Raw genomic sequence first — 18,499 nt, forward strand, 5'->3', positions numbered from 1 at the left:
AGATTTTTTCACACAATGAAGCCAGATAATTGCTTTTTACTTTACTGCCACAGCTGATAGCTCTGTGGGGATTTCAGTCTTTCCTCTACAATGTTTGGAGATGAAGACATCCTCTATTACCTCATGCATGCAAGGATTCACGCAATGATATCAGTCTGCTGAATAATGTAGTTAATAAAGCTATTTAATTAAAGTAGGTGAGTGACACAGCAGTTGAGTTGATTAAATCCTGAGAAGCATAATGAATTCAAGACGAGGCTTCCTGCCTGATCTGAACACCTGAGGGGGTCAGTTTTAGCTGCAGCTTGCAATAATAAGGTTGATAGAAATAATGAATGCTTAAACCTGTGAGACATGATGAAATATGTATTCATGGGAGAGGATTTAGTTTTGAATTAACCTGTTCTTGTTGATTACATGCTAATAATTAGAATTCCCTTGGTGTTTCTGCAGGTGTTCTGGCATTTCTAGCGCTGACCATTGGAGTGACTTTGTCAGCACCAGAGCTGTACCTCAGCCACACATCCCAGGACTCTGTCTCCATGGCAACCCCCCACAGCAGCTCCTTATCTCACACCAAACCTCCCTCTCCGGACTGGCATCAGGAAGGCTCCACCAGTGGGGAATGGTCACCGAGAGGCGCACCATCTTCAAAGATTGTACTTCCCACTGCTGGCCTCCCTCCTTCCATCATGCTTGACACAAACACTGTCATACCAAGCACTGTGAGCACTGATAGCCATGTGACTCAGCGCTTGTGGCCTAGTTCTGAAACTGTAAACAATGGCAGCAGCATTATGTCCAAGTTTGAATCAGTTAGAGAGGATACAGACGAGAGAAAGAAGCCGCAGGATCTTACCGATTCCAGGCAGTTGTGGCCCTCCACTGACCCTCATTCATCAGCTGATGTTGATCCTCCACGGGGCCTGAAACTCAGGGAGCAGGTTATTGGATCTCCAGAGTTGCTTGTGCCCCACACCATCGTTCTGCGAGAGGTTCCTGGTGTGGATGAGGCGCCCACAGCTCAGTTGTTGATAAAGTCAACAGAAGGACCCGCAACACCAGTCCCCAGCCCTTCGGAAAATTTTACTTCTCCTGTGCCCATTACAGTCAAATCCACCGAACCGAGCATGAAATCACATAAACCAACAGTCATCTCTGTCAACTCTTCAGACACCATCGAGGAGCCCTGGGTAGTTCTGGGTAATGGGACAGACAGCCCACCTATGGAACACCAGCAGGGGCACGTAACTGGCCTTGCAGGCCTGTTCTCCAACAGCAGCTCGGCCCGGGTCGAGGAGGCATCCACTCTGGGGAACAGCTCGAAGGCCCCCTCCACAGACAGCGGGAACTTCCTCAACAGACAGGTACCCGCCACAACCAGCGAGCCTGCGGCAGCCGGTGACAGCTTGGGCTCCACCGTCAACCCCCAACTGTCGCCAACGACCATCTGCCTAAACATGATGGACATCGTGTGGATCGTGTTGGCGATCAGTGTGCCTGTTTCCTCCATTTGTAAGTAACATCATCTGTAATGCAAACATAAGAAATCTCAAAAAACGTATTGAAAAATCAAGACAAGTTTCATGATAGCTTCTATTTGACTGTTTTCTGAACTAACCCTCGCTATGTTGTCCTACTGTAGCTGTGCTGTTGACAGTGTGCTGCATGAGGAGGAAGAAGAAGTCAACAAATCAAGAGAACAACCTCAGTTACTGGAACAACGCCATCACTATGGACTACTTCAGCAGACACGCTGTAGAGCTGCCCAGAGAGATCCATACTCTGGAGAGCGAGGTACAAACCACTAAAACTCTACGGCTCTATCACTGCACAGCAGCACTACACGCTCAGAAGTGCCAGGACATTTACTTGCTTCACAGCAGGTCAGCAGAATGCTGTTAATGAGCATGGAAACAACAAGAGCATCCAGGTCCAATCTCCCCTGTCAGCAAGCCTCCAGGTGCCTTCTGAAGCAAACTTAACGCTTGAATTGTGTTTATGCAATTTACAGTTTTCACTTTTTTAGGAACAAGGAGAGAATTTCTCCTTAGGGTCTCTTTTTAAGGAGACTGAATATTTTCATGGATTAGCTTTAAGCATTGTTTTAATTGCATTACAACATACTGATAAATCTATTATGGTTAGCTTCAAAATCCTGGACAGTATTGAACAAAGAATGTTTGTCTCTAAGGTCCAACTACAGATGTATGATTTGCCACTTGATTTTTTCTGCTTTTTTGATTAAAGTTAGTTCTAAAACATGATCAGTTTGCAGCAGCTGTTTGCTCCTCCACAGAGCACCATTTAATGACATCAGGTAAAAAAAAACAGCTTTGTTAAAATCAACGTTCTCCAAAAAGTTAATGCTCCTTATAAATAAGCTCCGCTGAATGTGTTTGTCTACAACACTGGAAAAAGTGTAAGTAAATATTTGCAGATCCCAGAGAAAAAAAATCAAGCTCCAAATATCATATAAGCAGCGGTAGTTTCTTAAGTTTACATAAAACATTAGGCTTAGTATCAAATTTAGTTTTAAAATCTCTTTTGTTTTCTTACCTAAGCACACAAAAATTTTACACACTATAATTATTTATTTTGTAAAATATGTAGAAATACATTTGTTTTTATTATTTGTTCTGGGAAATTTCTGAGAAATTTAGTTTTCTTTTTAGCAGCATTTGGATTTGCCACCATGTTGGTTAGCGTTATGTTACACTAACACTGTTTCACCATCTTAAAATGGGAAAAACCAAACTTTTAGCATTATTGAAATTCATTGTATTTGAACAGTTTGCACAGTTTTTTATTATTATTACATTTATTTCAAAAATTCATTTTTAAAATAAATTAAAAGACCATTTAGTTACACAAAGTCCAATTTAAATACACCATTAGCTTTTAAAAACAACTTTAAAAAGAGACAAACTTTTCATTACAAGTATGAATTAAACAGGAGAGTCTCTCCATATTTTACCATAATATGATGGTTAATTCTTCTTTAAACTGAAGAATTAAGACCATAAATCTCTCAGGTTGTTAATTCCCACCTGAAGATTGAAGCTTCTTGGTGCATTACAGCTCCATCTACTGGAAAGGAAATGCATAACTTCTGTTTGGATTCCAAATCTGCAAATTCACCTCTTCTGTCGTTGTTTGCTTTGTTTGCAAGTTTCTGTTGATCATCTTTGCAGTCATGGCTTCATTCTGTGTCTCCTTTCTTGTGTTTCTCTGCTGTTGCTTCATTTGCATTGCCCTGCTGCCTGTGGGGCTGTCAGGACAGAGAAGACGAGGTCGGATCATGTATGGCATGCCCTTGGTGACAGCCAGGTGTTATTAATCCCCCCTCCTCTTGCTTTACATGTTTCTGTAGAGCAGATTTCTCTAACTGTAGCTTCCCTCGGAGTCCTGTAGGTAAATGAAAAGGCGGGGCTCCGATTATAAATCTAGACGGGGGGACGCTGTGTGATTAGATTGGGCCTCGCTGATGAAACGGCCTCATTCCTGCTGGAAAACAAATCATTTTGTTTTTTCCACACTTCCTTCCTCCTCCAGCTCCACTTCATTACCGCTGACTCACCGCCATCAGCCCCCCCGCTCTTCCCTCTGCCTTCACCTCTGCAGTTAACATTTTCTTCTGAGTCATCTGTCCCTATTGTTTCTCAGCCTTTCACATCCACCCCACTCTTCCTTTTGTTTTTACAGATACTCTACCCTGCTCTCTTTATGCTGCACTGTGTCCTAGCACCTCATTTGGTACTAGATATGGTGCTAGATTTGGTTTAGCTCGATCATGGAAATCAAAATTTTTTTGGCATGCACTAAAGGTTTTCTGTTTGAATTTTCAGGAGCATGACACTTGCCTGCCCCCTAATGGAGACTACAGTGGCAGCAGCGTGGTCCTGGTTAACCCGTTCTGCCAGGAGACCCTCTTCATCAACAGAGACAAAGCCTCTGCCATATAGCGACGGTTCCTGCTCCTCCTGCTGCGGCTGTCTATTTTATACACGGGATAAAATATTCAGAGACTTTTAACAACACAAAGAGCAACCCGAACGAAAAGTGACACTCAAACAGCGAGGATGCACCTGCATATTTTTCTGATGTACATTTTCTACAAGAAGGCTTAATTGTGATAAAGGTTTCTATTGTCTTTATATAATACAGAGTATATGTGAGTTTTGTCGCATTACAGTGGCTTAATAGTAATTGCACTGTGGATGTTTGCCACATGAAATCTGCTTTAGAAGAAAAAGGTGTGCTATGAAACCTTTAAAGCTGTTATTTGTATTTTTTTTCCTTTGAAAATTAATTTCAAAATACAAAAGCCTGCTGAACTTGAACATAGCAACTACTTATTTAAGGAGGAAAACAGAGATGAAAAATCAGGGCCTGTGTTTATCAACTCTTCAGAAAATACAGATCCAATCAGAAGTTCACATTATTCATCATCAGCAAAAATGTCTTATTAGTTGAGGCTTTTAATTATTTATTTTAGACGTTTGTTTTCCAGGCTGAAATGATTATACAAAATATAACTGCAATTATTTTTAAAAAGAAGTATTGGGTGGCTAAGTTTAAATTTATTGTGAATTTTCTCAAATTGCAAACATGTTTTCACAACTACTTGTCTAAATGTCCCATAGCAAGTTTAACCCATACTGTATGATTTTTATAGCGATTAATAAGGTTCTGCCATAATTCTAAATTTATATTTGATTAAATTGGTGGAGTTAATTTAAACTTCTCTGTGTTTACAAGACAATAATCCCAAACACGTCTTAAAGAATAGATCTAATGTGGATAATTCAAGCTTTTGGAACAGCACTGACCTCAACCCAAATAAAAACTTGAACCCAAACTTAAAAATTGTCGTATAATTAACCAATTTAAATCAATGCTACAAATTCTATCAAGAATCTTGTCAGAATTATCCCAAGATTAAGTTTAGGTTGTTTACTGGAAGTAAAAAGTAAAAAGGCCTCATCCTTAGAGGCAACTTTTAAATTTAATTGATGCTTCAACTAATTCCACAAAGGAAATGCCTTTGGGAAAAGTATGCTCATAAAAATGGCTTTGTTTGAATAAAATGAAAATAATATATAACACACGTCATTTATATGATAAATATAATGTCCTTCATCTTGACATTTTCAATAAAAATGTTTCAACAATTAGTACATTTAACATTTTAATGTTATGAAAATGTTTATGTATTTATAGATGAACCTGATAAAGCAGTTTGGTAAACGCAGGCCCAGATTCTACTGACTGATTTGACCAGAATATTTAAGAGTATTTGGATTTTAGAGAATTCGATTTATCTAAAATGACTTTTCCTCTGACGCATCACCAGCTTTTCTGAGGAGGGACAATTTAAATGTCTTAATTTCTCATGTTGGCTCTTTATACATGTGGTGAGAGTGTGGGTGTGATAGAGAGAACTTAACAGCTTGTATACTGAATGAGCACATCAGCGTGAGCAGATGAATTGTACCCTGTTTACCAAATATCCTGGTTATTGAAGGTTCACCATGGCTTTGGGTCTTTGTTTGCTGAGTTTGGTCCGTTTGTCTCTACGTTTGCCTCTGAATGTGTGTCTGTCTCTCGTCTATGTTGTGGAGAGAGCTTTTCAACACTGTAGGAAACAAAATAGCTCATCCTCTCTGCTGTAACAGTCTCATTAATGTGTTTGTTGAAGTGTTAAATGATTATGAATCACATAAAAATACACTGACATACAGCAAACAGTGTGCGCTGAATATTTCCTGTAAGAACTGGTCCAATTGAATAGTTTGTGGTCCCGCTGTCATCTGTTTCACTTTTGCATTGCTGCAGTTTAAATCAATAATCAATGCTGGCTGCTGTCTCTGTCGTTGCTAAAGATTTTATTTTGTATTTTCACGTTGCAAGGCATCAATTCTGAAATCACCAGGTCGATAGGTGGTGCTGAATGACACAGCTATACATGAAAATATCTCCTGCATCAGATGCTCACAGCTGGGCTTGTTGTTTTGCACGCTCAAAATGTGAATATTTTAACAAAACATTCAGTGGCACGGTGGAACAGTGTTTAAACATAATGTTATTTTTTGTACTGTAGTATACACTGTACTTTTTACTGCTGAGCAATAAAACAGAAGAAAAACACCTGAATGACTGAATTTGCCTCATTTATTATCTTTGGAGTGTTTTTAATTACAAGATATTGTGGTTTACAAAAACATTTAGCTTTTTGTTCAATCATATAGTTCTAATTGACTGTAGGGGATAAGAAATGTGAAAAGCTAAGCATCATGTTGCTTCCATTTAATGCAATTTGTTGTGTTGTTTTGTAAAATAACATCCTTCTCCCATTAAATGTAAGAGTTTGTGGTTGTAACATTACAAAATGTGGAAAAAATATAGGGAAAAGATTAAATCTGTTATATTTTTTATATATTTCTAAATGAGCTATACTGCCAGTCCAAAAACATCACACACTAACTTTAATTAATGTAATTAAAGCTTGTGTATTTAATTTGCTAAATCTAGGTGGTGACCTATTGGACAGGGATAGCAATCTGGTCCAAGTAGTCATGCCGACTGCAGCACATTTATTGATGGAGTGAGCTGGAATTTTCCTTTTGTGAACCACAGCTGCGTCTGTGTAAAACCCACCCATGACTCCTGTAGTGTGATGTCAGACAAAGCTTCAGCTGAGGAGAGAGGCAACTTTGACATGTGTGTTACTTTCAGATTTGTGGGGATACCTCGTGCCTGCAATCAGAAAGCAGCTGTTACTTTTAGAACCACATTCAATCCTAATAGTACTAAATGCAGTAAAAGGAGATTGGTTCTCTGTCTAAAAACAGATCACATTTGCATTATTACTCCAAAAGCACCGTAAAATACCATATTCCAGATTGCAAAAGCATCTAGGAACGAAGAATATGAATGTTAGTGATACGTCATGTGGTCTAATGGAACTTGGTGTTTTGCCATAATGACCATTGTTGCATTTGGAAGAAAGGGGGATGCTTGAATACCTGAAATCACCAACAAAATTGGGAGGAATGGGAGTGGCAGATGAGAAAATATATGAAAGTGTTCAAGCAACACCTCAAAATATCAATCAGGAGGTTAAAGCTTGAGGGTAAATTGGTCTTTCAACTGGACAAAACCCTAACACACACAGCTACATTGGTTACGAAGGGGCATAAGGACAACAATGTCAATGTTCTGAAGTGGCAATCACAAAACCCTGATCTCAGTTCCATTAAGACTTTGAAACTAGAGTTGAAATGGTGTGTGTGAGCTTGCATATATCAAGGAAATATGCTGAGAAGAAATGATGAAAGAAAATCTAAAATTAATAGATGACATTTGCATTATTCTGGCATGTAGCAAACAGAAATAACAATGGTGTTTTTATGTTACGGGCTGCACAGTGGCACAGTTGGTAGCACTGTTGCCTTGCAGCAAGAAGGTCCTGGGTTCAATTCCCGGGGTCTTTCTGCATGGAGTTTGCATGTTCTCCCTGTGCATGCGTGGGTTCTCTCCGGGTACTCCGGCTTCCTCCCACAGTCCAAAAACATGACTGTTAGGTTAATTGGTCTATCTAAATTCTCCCTAGGGGTCCTATATGTCTTTGTGTTGCCCTGCGACAGACTGGCGACCTGTCCAGGGTGTAGGCTACCCCACCTCTCGCCCGGAACGTAGCTGGAGATAGGCACCAGCAACCCTCCCGACCCCATTAGGGACAAAGAGTGAACAGAAAATGGATGGATAGATGGGGTTTTGTGCTACATTGTGTGAGAAATGTAAATGTACAGATAGATATTCACTGTGTATGGGGTGGGGTATTTTCTCTCTTTAGTAAACGCATACAAAACTGTTATTATTATTATTGTTGTTGTTATTGTTGTTGTTGATATTATTAACAATAATAGCAATAATTATTATTAATAACAATAATCATATAGAGAACAACAACAATAATAATAATATAATAATTTTTTGTTATTATTTATTTATTTATAGTCTTTTCTCTAACAAGCATGACACACATCCGGGTCATAGTGGAAGTCTTTCCGGGAGACGGCACAGGTTTGTCAGATATCCCGTGCATGGCATGGTTGACAGGATAGTCGGCGATTGGGGCGGGATAACTTCTTATACATTAGTCTATCCACTTGTTACAAAAGTTAAACATAAAAATCAGAACTAACTCGATCTCTTCCAGTCGTCTCGCCAGCTGTCCTCACGCGTCTTTTCTCTCTTGTCATTGCTCGGGTTAGCTAACTAACGTTAACGTTGCTCTGTGCGAAAATGGCGGATGTACAGTCAGAGAAGAGTCTGGATGATTTCTTTGCTAAGCGGGATAAAAAGAAGAAGAAAGAGAAGGGCAAGGGGAAGGAGACCACGACCGGGCCCGCGACGGCCGCGGTGAAAAAGATGAAGAAAGAGAAGGAGAAATCTGCGAAAAACGAAAACCAGGACGCTCAAGTGGAGAAGGTAACCGACGCTGCTGATGCTGTTCGGGGGAACTTTTTGTCTCGTACCGGTGTCGTGTCAGATTCGGTTACCAGATCGGAATCCGTGCTTCTGGAAGTGTTGATAAACGAGATTTTACTTTGTACTATGTTATATTTGAGTGTCACGAGTGTACATTTTACATGATTAGAATAAATCTCTGTTAGTGGCTAACATATGCTTGCCAATGGCGCACATTGTGACAGGATACCAAAGCAGACATGACACCCATGTAATCTCTACCTCTAATACTTTTTGATGCAATAACTGAGCTGTCTAAACACAGATGCATCATCATAAATTAGGATATCACTGTAAAGTTAATTAGTTTGTTTGGTACATATAGAATAAACTCATGTCACCTAGCGTATAGCAAATGAAAACCTCAGAAAATTTGGACATTACAAAAAATTAATAAATAAAATAAAAGGGATTGTAGCAGACTATGGCTTCCACAGTCATGTTGCCAAATGTTATTACTTAAGAAGATGGTTGTTTTATAGAGTGCTCCACCCAAGAATATTGATAGAAAGTTGAGTGGAAGGAGAAAGTGGGTTTCTGTCAGAAAATGTTCAATTCAGGAATTTGGATTAGTTTCTCAAGCTATGACTGTGGTTGGTGTCTGTTCTCCAAGAGTCAACAAACACACAGACAAGGCCAAGACATGTTCTGCAACTGTTGCAGTTAGGTAGCCACACCTGAATATGGAGGAGGTTTAGGACAAAAACAAATAAAAATCACAGAATTCGTATCAGGAAAAATTCAGTTACGAAGCAAAGGTCTGAAAATAATTTGCTTTTTCAGTGTCCCTAATCCTCTTTTGTGCCTTAGCTAGAGGCATTAAAAATGACTCGCTTGGGTTAGGTGCAAAAGAGCTGAACTTTTCTTCTGAGGTTCATTGTCTCTAGAGAATCTAAACAAAACGAAGGCCTCTGTTAAAGCAGCTTGGGTGTTGTTAATGACTCAGCTGTGCTGCAGACCCATTACCTCCATGCCACTCAGCATTGATCCAGTAATTCATACAAACAGAGCTTCGACTAAGTATCGATTGAACACAGTGTACTGTGATTCGACATGCTTACCATATCGGCTGTATTAAAAATCCTTTTATTGGGTGGTGGGTAATGTTCTGGGGAAAATGATTATTGCTTTATATCAGCTGTAGTCCGTAATAATCAATATTAACTGAAATAAATGCTAAGAGTATAGTGAACAAAGTCTAATAAATCCCTACAAGATAAAAGTTAGACCTGTAGAATTGAATTACATACTGAAATTTTTTTTGTTGCTTGATATAGGAAGTAATTTTGGATCTGATTGGTAAAAGAAATTACAAGATTATTCCTACATTATGGGTTTTTTGTCACTACGTTATATCATGGGAGTTTATAGTTTTGCTGCCTGTAATGATTGGGGAGAAGATCTGATTTATTTATCAATTAAACTGTCTCAATTCTTTATCTGGTTGGTTGAGCATTATTTTATATTCATATCTCTGTGATGTAATTGTAATTTTGTATTGAGTGCTGTTTTACTGCAAAGGAGGACGAGGAATGGAAAGAGTTTGAGCAGAAAGAAGTGGACTACACCGGGCTTCGGCTCCAGGCTTTACAGATCAGGTGAGAACAAAACAAAGTGTTTTCAGCTGATGTTAGTTTAGGATTAATCCTTTTTTCCTTAGTTGTTAAAAATGTTTATTGAGAAATAGGACATTTCTGGTGAATAAATTCACAGGACTTGATGAAGACCTGGGTCACTTTTTAATGTGCTTGCTGTCTTTTGATGCCTTCCTATTTCCATTTAGTACCTGAGACAAACAGCTTTGTTCACTTGGACTTAAATCCTCAACATTGTATGTTTTGATGTAAATACAGGTAAAAATCGCTCAAATCTCACATTATTTAACTGAATATGTCATTCATTTTTGTTTGGATTTCATTTGAGACGTGACAATATCTATGAAAGGTCAGATTATGACCTGATCAAGCTAATATAACTTTAAGTAATGTTCTGGTGGAAGATGGTATTTTTGGATTCTTAATACCCACAGAAAACAGAAATAGGTGTTGAAGCAGCTACTAAACATGTGCAAAAACATTGTCTATGAAACATCTAAAATTGCAAAGTGTGAAATGGAAAAAGAGTGGAATGACCCACTGAATATGCCCACATGTTATCAGTTCGACATGTTATTTTTTTTTTTATTCTGTATAAAGTAGAAAAAGCAAACACTCTTTCTCTTAAAAACAAACACAGTTTAAACAAGACTTCTTCAGGACACCAGTGACATAGAATATGAGTTTATTACTAAACTTCCCACATTAACTGCATTTAATGATATTCGCAAATCAATTGATGCTCTAATGGAACCAACAGAGAAGAAAATAGAAAAAAAAACAGCAATTGTTGTTACAATAAATCAAAATTCCTATCACAATGGTAAATTTTTCACTGTAACAATAAACTATGAACATAAACGTTGCCAACAAAGCCTAAATACATCTGTTTAATTTGATGACTGCACCCAGCCATCAAGTGAGAGACCTGGTGATGGTAGTCTGAATAACAGCCTTCTAGTTTATTGCTTCGTCACCAAATACTCTGGAGCAGGTTGCTTTTTATAGCCCACTATTTAATAACCTGTTAAACAACTGCTGAACCTGTGATTGTTTGCAGTGATGAAAAAGAGGAAGAGGAATATGAGAAGGAGGAGATAGGAGAGGATGGAGAGATCATTCTGGTCAGCGGAGACAAAGTGTCCGGTCCCTGGAACAAATCTGGCGCTGCTCCACCTCCTTCTGCTTCACCTGTGGGTGAGTAAGCTGCTCTGTGTGTAACCAGCAATAAAAGTACATTGACTTCATTTAGGATTTGTCTAATCTAAGATTTTGACTTTTTTGTTGAATCATACTAAAAGATAATTGTTTGTTTTTTTTCCCCTATTGGTGCAGAGGAAGAAGAGGCGCCTGAAGCAAAGCCTGCAGGAGTCTATCGTCCTCCAGGTGCCCGACTGACCCCTAGCAGAAGAGTCCAGAGCCAGGGTCCGCCTGAGATCTTCAGCGACACACAGTTCCCCTCGCTGCTGTCCACCGCTAAGCACGTCGAGACTCGCAAGTAAGCAGAGAAATAAGGCTGGAACAATTAATCAGATTAATCGTGATTATTGAAATATTCTCTTCTAGTTTAGTAATCAATTAATCGTTAACAGTAGATTAAGAAAAGGCCATTTGCTGGGAAAAAAAAAATCTTTTACCCAAAACTCATCAAGTCGGAGTTTTAGCTTTACCTGGATCAAATCCACTGAAGGAAAATTACATTGCTTCATTTTAGGCAATAAATGTTTATGCTCTTATTTGTTTTTCTTATTTAAAAAAGGAATGTGTTTGCCTCATTTAATGTATTTCTAATATTACATTTAAAAAAGCTTTGGAAAAAATCTACAAAAATAATTGTTTTTAAATCTACTGAATGTGCCCTTTTTTAATCAATTAATCATGGAAATAATAGAATAATCAATTACTAAAATAATCATTAGTTGGCATTTATTATACCGTTCATCATTTATTATGTTAAGATTCTTAAGAGACTACTGCTGTTTTATGTTCTCACATGTTAAAAAAAAATTATATTTCCATATTGCTATGATAAGTTTTACTATTTTCTCCACAGGTTGTATCATGATAACATCACCAAATTTGAAAATATGGTTAAGTGAATTTACTGTGTGCATTTCAGTGATAAAAATCACACTACTTTATGCGTCTGGTGTCTTAAGAAAGTGCATTACAAATACGTATGTTTTTTAAACGCAGTATTGCTATTATTGCTGTGTCATGCAGTCACAGCCATACAGTCACATAAAGACATAATAAATAGTTCTTATTGCCACTATTATCACAAAATATTAAGTCCATATCCCTTACCCCTAGTTGCAGCCCTAATCAAGACGTTGAGGTCAGATTGACGGTTTCGCCGACTTTTATTTGCCGTTTTCTATTTCAGAGACAGAGAAATGGAGAAGACCTTCGAGGTTGTGAAACACAAAAACCGTGGCAGAGAAGAGACCGGCAGCACCTCCGTGGAGCACTTGCAGCTCGACAACCAGTACGCCATCCTGGGGGACAAGTAGAGCTGCGTTCCCAATCCCCTGCCCCCTCTCTCCCCCAGCACAGTTCCCCCTCGACGGAAGCTGAACTCCAGCTGTGCTGGCTGCAGTCCTAAAAGATCTCCTTTTGCCGCCACCCTTTACACCACTCACTCACTCACACGGTCATACACAACACCCCCTGCAGACACACTCCCTTTAAATAATTCACTCAACACGGTTTGGTTGGCAAAACTAGAGGATTGCATCAGAAGGGGCTGACGGAAAAGGGGAATAAGGAAACCCGAACGTGCGACGCTGCAGCAACAACAAACAGAGAAGTAGTTGCCCTTTGTGGATTGTTTTCAGAGCAGCAGTTGTGTGGCAGAACTTCTCTGAACTTCAACTTGCTTTGACAAAGCCACAGAGGATCAAAGATGACTTTAGGCACGATGATCTTACAAACTTCTGTGAAAATATCTATTTTTTTGCGAGATCTTTACAACCCGGCAACACGTGGTTATATTGAGGTGTGTTTATGTGTTGCGTTAGGGCTTCGAGAGGCGGGGAGGGATACTACGGCAGCGGCACAGCTGGTGGCGACGACATGGACCGAGCTTTTTCTGTGTTGCTGTGGTGGTTAAAATAGGCGGAGCTAACACCGAGCTCCTCCCACTTTCCTTCCACATACAAGCCGGCCTTCAGGCTCTTTGATTTAGAAACTTTAAGCTTTTTTTTTTCCCAGTTCATTCGTTGATGATGACACTGCAAAGATCTACAAACACGAAGCGATAAGTTGCATTTCTCATTTAGAGTTTCTATATAAAGTGGCCTTATTGATGGAGAGCGACTGTCATCTGAAGGGTTGTCTGATAGGCCGGTTTCTGCCTCTGGATCGAACCACTTTCATCAACTAAGGGGGGGGATCAAAGCAGGAATGTAGTGCTGTTGTAGTTTGCCTGATGATGAAGATGATGATAACAACTACTAACTCTTTCATATCCAATGTTTGAACATACTGCTCCTTAATTTTTTTTTCTTCCACCATCTGAGAAAGAATAATTAAAGCTTGTTTCTAATCCTGCATCGTTCGGTTTTGATAACAAACGCTTCGCTTTGGTTTGACACCAGGAAGTCACAGCCTTAATATTGGGTTTTAATTAAGGCTTTTCATAGGTCATCTGGGGTTTAGTCCTTTTTGAAATCATGACGTTTGTGAATAATTTGACATCTGGAAGCATTCGGTGATTACCATTTGTGTCTCCCCCCTAAAGTGAGTAATATTCTGTCACAGAACAGCAGCAACACCAGTTAAAATGCACAATTATTCTTTGGAGGATTAATAATATTTTGGATTTATGTACTTCCCCCATGAAAGTGAATACCTTTATGTTCGTCCCCCATGAAAGTGAATACCTTTACAACCCGGAAGAAACTAGATCATATCCATGTTGAGAAGCTGATAATTTTATTTTATTTTTCTTTGATCTGTTTACAGAAAAGTTATTGTTAATCTATGAACTCAGAGGCTTGTATGAACCCTTCTGTTCCTCTCACAAAAACATCATTAACTCCCATGTGGTCTCATTTAATCAGAGTAGGTGTTCCTGTCTTTCCCTCTTGTGTTTGAGCAGATGATTAATAAATAAAAGTTCCAGCTCTTTGGAGAAATAAGAAAAAAATATCACATGATCTTATACCAAGCATATTAACAAATTAAAAAATAAAGTTTTCTCTAAAAGCTGACTTTTATAATTTGTTTAAATACATTCTTTCAGCCATTTGATATGCCTCTGTGCTTGGTTTGTTTTATCTGCTTTTGCTGGTCTTTTTTTTTTTTTTTTTTAGCTAATTCTTGCAGTGAGATTCTTGATTACACAACAAAAACACCAATCAGGCACAACATTATGACTAGGGAAGAAACAATCGTGATTGTTTATTTAAATTGCCAACTTATTTAGTAATTGGTTGATATTAACGAAAGTTTACAGAATTTGCTGAAAGAGCAGTAATAAAGACAAAAGTGAGCAAAAATACACACATTTTGTATTTAAGATACAGAAAAATATATATTTTAAATTATTTACAGATAATTCAAAAATAATTATCTGTAATTTTTTTTTTATTTTCAGATAATTGAAAAAATATATATCTGTAAATATGTTTTGTCTATAACTCAAGTTTATTCGTATAGCACATTTCAGCAACAAGATAGTTCAAAGTGCTTTACGTCATAAAAATAAGTGGAATAGTTTGAACTTCACCTGGTTTAATTTCTGTAAAACAAAAAGAAATCTCTTAAGCCTGTGATAATCCTAAAAAATAATTGACACATTATCTTTACGTTTATTAAGTCAAGCAGGAAGAGCTGAACTTTTTACACGTTAAAAGTATTTTTTAGCTGCAGATCCGTCCTTTGCTACATTAAAGGAATGCAATGTTATTGTGTTTTAGGCAATAAAATGTTTCTTTTATCTTAAAAAGTAATTAGTTGTTCATTTACATATGTAATGCACTTCTAATATTGCATAAAAAGCTTAAATGAAAAATCTGCAGAATGTGCAATTTTTTCATCTAATTGATTAATTTGTCACAAGTGATTAATTGACTTCAATGCTCACCCTAATTTGGAAAACAAAAGCCTTACAAGAGAGTGGTCTTTTTGTTTTGCTTGATTGGTGATGTGTACAATCAGTGTTTTCAGGTCATCCTTCACAGGAACTAGTTCTCAGTTCAGTTCAGCCAGGTTAAAATGAATCCGTTCATGTTCACTTATACATTCTGAACTGGACTGGCAGTTCCAACATCAACCAGTTCCTCTTTATCAGATCTTGTACGAAATAAAATTTAAAAATATATTCAGTTGTGCCCATAAGTTTACATACTGTACTCTGGTGGGAGTTCTTGACTTTGTAGCCATTTTTCAGACAACATAAATGATAACACAAAAACTTTGTCACTCAGTTAGTGGTTGGAAGAAACCATTTATTGTCAAACAACCGTGTACCTTTTTCAAATCATAAAGACCCTGATTTGAGCGTCCAGGTTCAGCAAACTGCGTCATTGAAGGTGAGTAAACCTCATGAATGTGTTATTTTACTTACTAAAAAAATCTTAAGCTGTTTTCCTGATGTCCCAAACAATCGGAAAGGGGATTCATCAGAGAAAATGACTTTACCCCAGTCCTCAGCAGTCCACTCCCTGTACCTTTTGCAGAATATCAGTCTGTCCCTGATGTTTTTCCTGGAGAGAAGTGGCTTCTTTGCTGCCCTCCTTGAGACCAGGCCTTGCTCCAAGAGTCTCCGCCTCACAGTGCGTGCAGATGCACTCACACCTGCCTGCTGCCATTCCTGAGCAAGCTCTGCACTGCTGGTAGCCCGATCCCGCAGGTGAAACACTTTTAAGAGACGGTCCTGGCGTTTGCTGGTCTTTCTTGGGCGCCCTGGAGCCTTTTTGGCAACAATGGAACCTCTCTCCTTGAAGTTCTTGATGATGCGATAGATTGTTGACTGAGGTGCAATCTTTCTAGCTGTGATTCTCTTTCCTGTTAGGCCATTTTTGTGCAGTGCAATGATGACTGCACGTGTTTCTTTCGAGATAACCATGGTTCACAGAAGAGAAACAATGATGCCAAGCACCAGCCTCTTTTTAAAGTGTCCAGTGGTGTCATTCTTACTTAATCATGACAGATTGATCTCCAGCCCTGTCCTCATCACCACCCACACCTGTGTTAATGGAGCAATCACTGAAACAATGTTAGCTGGTCCTTTTAAGGCAGGGCTGCAATGAAGTTGAAATGTGGACCATCTCGAACCACACTCCATACCGGTAAGTGGCGGTAATGCTACTGTAAGTTTGTTGCCAACCGCCAATAAAAACCAAGAAGAAGAAGAAGTTGAAATGTGTTTTGGGGGATAAAGTTCATTTTCTAGGCAAATATTGACTTTGCAATTAATTGCTGTTACGCTGATCACTCTTTATAACATTCTGGTGTATATACAAATTGCCATTATAAAAACTGAAGCAGTAGACTTTGTAAATATTTGTATATGTAAATATAACATTTGAATCATTCTCAAAACATTTGGCCATGACTGTATATGTACCATCTTGTTCCTGTCGCTGCATATTGTAAAACAAAGTTTAAAAACTAACTTAATGGGAAAACTGCCGTGATGTCCTCTGCATCGTCAACATTTTAAAATCCAAGTTGTAAAATTGCAGTAGTCTAGTTTATTTTCCCAGAAAACTCATTCTCTCTCAGAGCTCGGTGATTATGGAAGTATTTTGAGTCTATTTTCCCTCCATAAATGATCATCTTATGCCATTCTTGCATATAAGATACAAAAATTGGCAGGAGACTGATGATATTTTTGTGAAGAAACTTCCGCTCTTGTTATGTCATTTTGTTGTTTTTATTTAATAATAATTTCTATTAAAAAAAAGTCTTAAATTAAGATTCTATTGTCACAAAAGTTGATCAAATCTAATTGACTATAATCGTTTTTGCGCATATACAAGTAGGCCACAAGATGGTGCTGTTGTTCACCGAGGAAAAAAGTTTATCTAAACGCGGGAATGATAAACAGCTTTCATTTAAACATCAAATTTAAGATAGTTTCTGTAATAGAAGCCAGTTAAATGTTCATTACTTTAATATCTGGAAGTGGGTTTAATTTATGTCAAAATATGTTGCATGTGTCTGTTGTAGTTTTGTTAATGTTATGTTTTGTCAGAGCTTGCTTTATTTTGCAGTTTATTTTCAGTCTTGTTTAATCCATGTTTTCCATCCTGTTCAGCTGATGAGAAATATTGGAAAACATGTATAAAAATGGGAATATTATCAAGACGAATATGTGATTGTACGCCAACTTACCAGGGACTGAAACATTAACATTTAAAGCGAGACAATCTTCTGCTGCTAGTAAAAAATTGGTTAATTTTGTTTTCAGTGCCATCTGGTTGAATATTTCAGATTTTTATCTTCTTACCCCAAAGCAATGCAAACATTTTAATCCCTCATGACTCACTGTGATCTCACAGTTTTGTCCTTTTGGCTAAAACTGTGTTTTTGTACGTTGAATTAAAAGGACACCTGGAACTAGTCTGCTGCACCTCTGGGTGAGTAAACTGATTTCAACACTGTTTGTTTTTCAAAGAGTCCAGGAAAAAAGCACCGGCTTAGATTGGGGTAAAGGTTCATGAAAAAGCCTCCTAATATCTATTTTTCTTTCTAAAAAGCAGAAAGACTTAAGACAAAAAACAAATTTGCAGCATTAAGTTAAAGAGTTTGGCCTAATGTAAAAAAAATCTATGCATGTTTTAGCAGGAAATTTAACTTGCAACACTATTTACCAGCAGATAAAAAGAAATAAAATCTTCATGTGAGTCAGTTGTAACCTGAATATTAAAAATAATGTCTGAAGGTACATTACATTACATTACCGTTTACATTATAGTTATAACAATCAAATCTTTCAGATCCAAAGTTTAATTTTGCTGTTTATAACATTCATCAAGTTTAAAACATCTAATATTTAACTTCTCTCCATATTATATTAATGTTTCCATTATTAGTTTAAATGTGAAAACAAACTAGTTCCTAATTAAGTTGCTGTTTGAACCCTTTATTATAAGTTATTTAGTTTTGTTAGAGCAGATACAATTTTTAACACATTTAAACTGTGCATTTTAATCGAGATATCAAATTTTATTCCTACTCACAGCATTTTGTTAATAACTTATTATATGTAAATAATTCTCACTCTATTCACAAAATACACTTCAATGTTTTATTTAAACTCATAGCTTGAATTTAGGAGCGTGTATTCCTCTCCTTGGATTCCTTTTTTTTTTTAGCATTTTCCTGCAGAGATGAGATTAAAAATCAGATAAAATACT

The 18,499-nt window shown here is 37.7% G+C and overlaps 2 protein-coding genes and 1 long non-coding RNA gene across 5 annotated transcripts in view; 2 read left to right on the forward strand and 1 right to left on the reverse strand.

The window, feature by feature from the left end:
- The window catches only part of tmem108 (transmembrane protein 108), a 39,633-nt gene extending 33,477 nt beyond the window's left edge, over nucleotides 1–6,156 (forward strand). Inside the window, exons 3-5 of the mRNA XM_028005499.1 lie at nucleotides 454–1,515; nucleotides 1,646–1,797; nucleotides 3,849–6,156. Coding sequence (XP_027861300.1) covers nucleotides 454–1,515; nucleotides 1,646–1,797; nucleotides 3,849–3,965 — 1,331 coding nt within the window. The 3' untranslated portion in view covers nucleotides 3,966–6,156. The remainder of the gene's footprint in view (nucleotides 1–453; nucleotides 1,516–1,645; nucleotides 1,798–3,848) is intronic.
- A 1,904-nt stretch (nucleotides 6,157–8,060) lies between these two features.
- On the forward strand, nucleotides 8,061–13,682 carry cdv3 (carnitine deficiency-associated gene expressed in ventricle 3). Of its 3 annotated transcripts, none has more exons than XM_028005285.1 (5): nucleotides 8,061–8,496; nucleotides 10,039–10,133; nucleotides 11,191–11,327; nucleotides 11,466–11,628; nucleotides 12,517–13,682. In XM_028005285.1, the coding sequence occupies exons 1-5, from the start codon at nucleotides 8,311–8,313 to the stop codon at nucleotides 12,641–12,643; spliced, it is 708 nt and encodes a 235-aa protein (XP_027861086.1). In that variant the 5' UTR covers nucleotides 8,061–8,310; the 3' UTR covers nucleotides 12,644–13,682. The 3 variants fall into 3 exon arrangements, with proteins under 3 accessions (XP_027861086.1, XP_027861087.1, XP_027861088.1); XM_028005286.1 differs by having other exon boundaries at nucleotides 8,062–8,496; nucleotides 10,057–10,133; XM_028005287.1 differs by having other exon boundaries at nucleotides 8,063–8,496; nucleotides 10,060–10,133.
- On the reverse strand, nucleotides 13,340–15,790 carry LOC114136886 (uncharacterized). The gene is made up of 2 exons (XR_003593885.1): nucleotides 14,015–15,790; nucleotides 13,340–13,983 (listed from the first exon to the last, which is right to left on the reverse strand). It is a non-coding gene; the product is annotated as an uncharacterized LOC114136886 (long non-coding RNA).
- Nucleotides 15,791–18,499: the final 2,709 nt, after the last annotated feature.

This window comes from Xiphophorus couchianus, chromosome 21 (genome assembly GCF_001444195.1).
Source record: "Xiphophorus couchianus chromosome 21, X_couchianus-1.0, whole genome shotgun sequence".
NCBI classification, from domain to species: Eukaryota; Metazoa; Chordata; class Actinopteri; order Cyprinodontiformes; family Poeciliidae; genus Xiphophorus; species Xiphophorus couchianus.